Source organism: Mesitornis unicolor, unplaced genomic scaffold (assembly GCF_000695765.1).
Source record: "Mesitornis unicolor isolate BGI_N332 unplaced genomic scaffold, ASM69576v1 Scaffold10161, whole genome shotgun sequence".
Taxonomy (NCBI): domain Eukaryota; kingdom Metazoa; phylum Chordata; class Aves; order Mesitornithiformes; family Mesitornithidae; genus Mesitornis; species Mesitornis unicolor.
In genome coordinates this window covers 1-4521 of record NW_010164452.1, presented here as the reverse complement: position 1 = coordinate 4521, position 4521 = coordinate 1, and the positions used below count along the sequence as shown (strand labels likewise).

At 50.5% G+C, this 4521-nt stretch overlaps 1 protein-coding gene across 1 annotated transcript; it reads left to right on the top strand.

The window, feature by feature from the left end:
• Nucleotides 1-242: 242 nt before the first annotated feature.
• Nucleotides 243-3561, top strand: LOC104533422 (hydroxymethylglutaryl-CoA lyase, mitochondrial). The gene is made up of 7 exons (XM_010194324.1): nt 243-346; nt 754-849; nt 1963-2111; nt 2458-2521; nt 2860-3048; nt 3149-3274; nt 3460-3561. Exons 1-7 carry the CDS (start codon nt 278-280, stop codon nt 3559-3561), a joined length of 795 nt encoding a protein of 264 aa, XP_010192626.1. The 5' UTR covers nt 243-277.
• Nucleotides 3562-4521: the final 960 nt, after the last annotated feature.

Below are 4521 nucleotides of genomic sequence, written 5' to 3'. Positions count from 1 at the left end.
GGTACGGGCGGGCCCGGGGCTCCCGGCGCCCTCCGCCTCCCACCGCAATCCCCAGCCCTTGGCGACCCCTCAGCTCCTCCCCGGGGCTTCTCTCACCAAACACCCGTAACGTGCCGTTGGTGACTGTTTGTTTTTCAAATCCCACTTTCTGATGTTAAAAGCTGAGGGGTTTTGCAGTGGCGTGAAAGTTTAATGTGAAAATAACAACTTAACATCATTTTTCTTTTTTTCTTCTTAGAATGTTGTACCAACACCGGTGAAAATCAATTTGATCAACATGCTGTCAGAGACGGGGCTTCAGGTCATAGAGGCCACCAGCTTTGTTTCCCCCAAGTGGGTTCCTCAGGTCAGTGTTCAAATGAGATTCACAGCTGTATGCTATAAAAATGCCTAATAAGAGACAGTAATCCAATGAAAAGTTTCTGCTTGCTCCAAAATCCATGTAACCACGGCTTGTAACTGGACAAAAAGCAGCAAAGCCAAATAAAGGAGCTTGCAATATCCCAGAGTTTCCCTTTGGACCCTGGGGAAGGCTCCAGTGCAAACAGCAGCTTGTGTGTGTTGGCACTGGCTGGGCTGGTGACTGAACTGTGATCCTTCACAGGGCGCAGTGCTGTTTGCTCTTTGGAGGCCCATTTCTCTTATTCCTAAATATTGCTGTTCCCACTATAAAAATAAATATTATAAAATACTTTCTGATTTGCAGAAGTGGGCGTTGTCACCCTTAGAAACCTTTCCTTGTTTGCTCTGCAGATGGCAGACCATACGGAAGTCATGCAAGGAATTAATAAGCTGCCTGGTATCAGTTATCCTGTGCTGACCCCGAATCTGAAAGGATTTCAGGCAGCGGTAAGAGATGGCAGTGGCTGAATGTTCTCATGCCTTGTGTGTGTGTTGCTCATGAAGAACGTTTCAGCTGTGGTTAAGGGTGGGAATTGCATCCTGGATGACAGCAATCACAGAATCACAGAACGTCAGGGATTGGAAGGGACCTCCAAAGCTCATCCAGTCCAATCCCCCTGCCGGAGCAGGAACACCAGATGAGGTTACACAGGAAGGCGTCCAGGCGGGTTTTGAATGTCTGCAGAGAAGGAGACTCCACAACCTCTCTGGGCAGCCTGGGCCAGGGCTCTGTCACCCTCACTGAGAAGAAGTTTCTTCTCCAATTGAAGTGGAACCTCCTGTGTTCCAGTTTGTGTCCGTTACCCCTTGTCCTATCATTGTTTGTCACCGAGAAGAGCCTGGCTCCATCCTCGTGACACTCACCCTTGAAATATTTCTAAACATGAATGAGGTCTCCCCTCAGTCTCCTCTTCTGCAAACTAAAGAGCCCCAGCTCCCTCAGCCGCTCCTCAGAAGGGAGATGCTCCACTCCCTTGATCATCTTTGTAGCCCTACGCTGGACTCTCTCCAACAGTTCCTGTCCTTGAACTGAGGGGCCCAGAACTGGACACAATATTCCAGATGGGGTCTCACCAGGGCAGAGTAGAGGGGGAGGAGTACCTCTCTGCTCTACAACCACCCCCCTCCTGATACACCCCAGGATGGCATTGGCCTTCTTGGCCACAAGGGCACAATCTCATCTTGTTGTTCATTTACAAGGGATCATTTTGCTGGAGAAATAGAAACCTGTTGTTTAGAATAGAAAATAGCTTGGGAAGCAAAATCTGTTTTAATTGACAGTGATGCTTTCAGTCTTATCTGCACATCCCGCAGCTCAGACTGCATCCAGTGATATAGCTTTACTGCTGCATCTCTAAGTTTACACTTCTTTTGAAGGCAAACTTGGATGTGTCATCATATTTTTGCAGTCAAATGAACTGGGGAAAGAATTGGGTTATTTGGAGAAGAATTGGAGAAAAAGTAGTTTTTATAAAATGAGAGAACTGAAGTCCTGGCCGTGCTTGTCATTTCCCTTGCAGGAGAAATCAGCTCAGGTTCATTTATGCTTTCTCCTGGCAGGTGGCAGCAGGGGCCAAAGAAGTGTCCATTTTTGGAGCAGCATCTGAGCTCTTCACAAAGAAGAACATCAACTGCTCCATAGAGGAGAGCTTGGAGAGGTTCGAGGAGGTGATGGCGGCAGCGAAAGCAGCCAGCATCCCCGTCCGGGGGTAAGAGTTCCTGCTGCGAGCGTAGCACCGAGCAGCTCGTGTGGGGAGATGTGGCTGCTTGAGTTTATCGCTCTGGAGTCCAGCCCGTGCGGCACTGGGGGGTGGGATTTCCATCAGCCCGACAGCCCTGTGTGCTCTGGTCTTGGCAAACTTTTCACGTCCGTGGAAAAAATGATTGTCGGCTAATTAATTGTGTAAGCTTTGCCCATGGGACTGACTTTTAGAATATGCAATTAATTCTTCCATGGTACAGAGCATGCAAGATGCTGCACAAATCCTGACTAATTCAGGCAGTCTAATCTCACTTCAGTTCTCTAGCTAAAAGTGCTTTTTTTTCTCACCATAGATACGTTTCCTGTGTCCTTGGATGTCCCTATGAAGGGAAGATTTCTCCGGCTAAAGTTGCAGAGGTGAGTTCCTCAAATACAACCAGAATTTCTGAGAGGATTTGGCTCCCTTCTATGGGTGTGAATGGCTCCTTGGGGGCTGGAGAATGCGTCAGACCGCTTAACCGAGGGCTGGGGAAGGTTGCAGCCACCTCCCCATGGGGAAGGGGAGTCTGCGTCCAGCTGGAATGGACAGGGGAACTCAGGGAGGTGTGGGGCCCTGGAGGTGGTTGGTCCCAGAGGGGTCTCCTGGCTGGTGTCCCCATGGCTGCTGTGCTCCAGTCCCTCTGGAGGGCAGCTCTGCAGCTCCGGGGAAGGGAGTGACAAAGCTGCCTTGTCAGTAGCGTCTTGGTTTTGGACAGGTCTCCAAGAAGATGTACTCGATGGGATGCTACGAGATTTCCCTGGGTGACACCATTGGCGTTGGCACCCCCGGCAGCATGAAGGAGATGCTGGCAGCCGTCATGAAGGAGGTGCCGGTGGGGGCTCTTGCCGTCCACTGCCATGACACCTACGGGCAGGCTCTCGCCAACATCTTGGTAGCGCTTCAGGTGAGAGCCTTGCTTTGCATCCTTCCTCCAGTTTCTTCTGTGCTCACCTGTGAGCCGTAGGCTGGAGGAGCAGGACCGCTGACGGTGGTTTTGTTTGCAGATGGGTGTGAGCGTGGTCGATGCTTCCGTCGCTGGCCTTGGGGGCTGCCCCTACGCCCAGGGTGCATCTGGAAACGTTGCTACAGAGGACTTGGTGTACATGCTGAACGGGCTGGGCATCCACACGGTAAGCACGAGCAGCCTTTGCCTGCAGCAGCTGACTCTGGTTGGGCTTCAGTACGGGTTCAAGACTTGGCCCAGGGAGCCAGAGCATTCCGAGTGGCATCTCCCAGTGATGCCAGTTGCTACTGGGCAGCTTTACGTGGCAGAACCGGTACCAAGGCATGTTGTGTCCCTTTGTTCCCCATGCAGGGTGTGGATCTGCAGAAGCTGATGGACACGGGCACGTTTATTTGCAATGCTCTCAACAGACGAACCAATTCCAAAGTGTCCCAGGCGTCCTGCAGACTGTGATACGGAGTTGAGTGTCTCCTCAGATGAAGAGGGAATCAAGGATGTGGCATTGGCCGGGTTTCCCCTCTGTTCTGCTGCCTCCATCTTCAGTGCTCAGCACTTGAGAGGAAATGCGTAATCCACCAGAATCTCTGAAGAAATGAAAAAACCAAGAATATGCTGTATTCTACCTTGAATGTGCTGGCCATCTGCCTTAGAGAAGGGAGGACTGAGGGAGAAGCACCGGGCACAACGCTGGCCTTTCTGCAGGGAGCAGAGCTGTGGTCCCGGGCACCGGCTCAGAACAGCAGCCGGTGACTCCTACCTCAAGAGTGCATTGCCATACACGACCAGCACGGGATAAACCACAGGTTAAGCCACTTCTCCAGGTCAGGCTTTGATCCTTCTGCCCTTCTCTCTCCTCACTAAGAATGTTAAGACTGAAATCAAAAGGCTCCTCTTTGTAATTCAGGCGTTGAGAGGCAGCCCTGGACCTTCTGTCTTAGCGTTTAGGGGTTGTAATAAAGGACTGTATCTGTTGTAAGATACTTCTAAATACTAGGAGTGATAAACACGTTATTTAATGTTCTAAACTATTGGAAATTTGAGTTAACTGAACCAGTGAAGAAGCTTTTGCTGCTGGTTTGGTTCCAAGTGCCTCATCGTGGAAATGCTGTGCCAGGGTGTGCAGACAGCGTGAAACCCCCTGGTTCTGTCTGCACACGTGCTCCTCACGTAGACAGGTCCTAGTGCAGTCTGCCTCAATCTTCTATTGACAATAATTTATTTAATAGTTTTTTTTGTGTGTAAACTTGTCCTTCTGTGGGGTGGGCCTGTTTTGTAGCTGCGTGCTGCGCCTGTCTCTGACTGTCCCAGCGTGCTCCGGGTCTCTCTACGTCACTTAAATAAGCTGTAACAATTAAATAAACCGTAACGATTAAATAAACCGTGACACTGAAGTAATCGGTTAACAGCGGGGGG

Bases quoted from the DNA above. Each gene is read 5' to 3' on its own strand.
- LOC104533422 (XM_010194324.1), top strand. From the start codon at position 278: ATGCTGTCAGAGACGGGGCTTCAGGTCATAGAGGCCACCAGCTTTGTT. The intron at 347-753 runs GTCAGTGTTCAA...TTTGCTCTGCAG, and splicing joins CCCCCAAGTGGGTTCCTCAG to ATGGCAGACCATACGGAAGT. The intron at 2,112-2,457 runs GTAAGAGTTCCT...TTCTCACCATAG, and splicing joins GCCAGCATCCCCGTCCGGGG to ATACGTTTCCTGTGTCCTTG.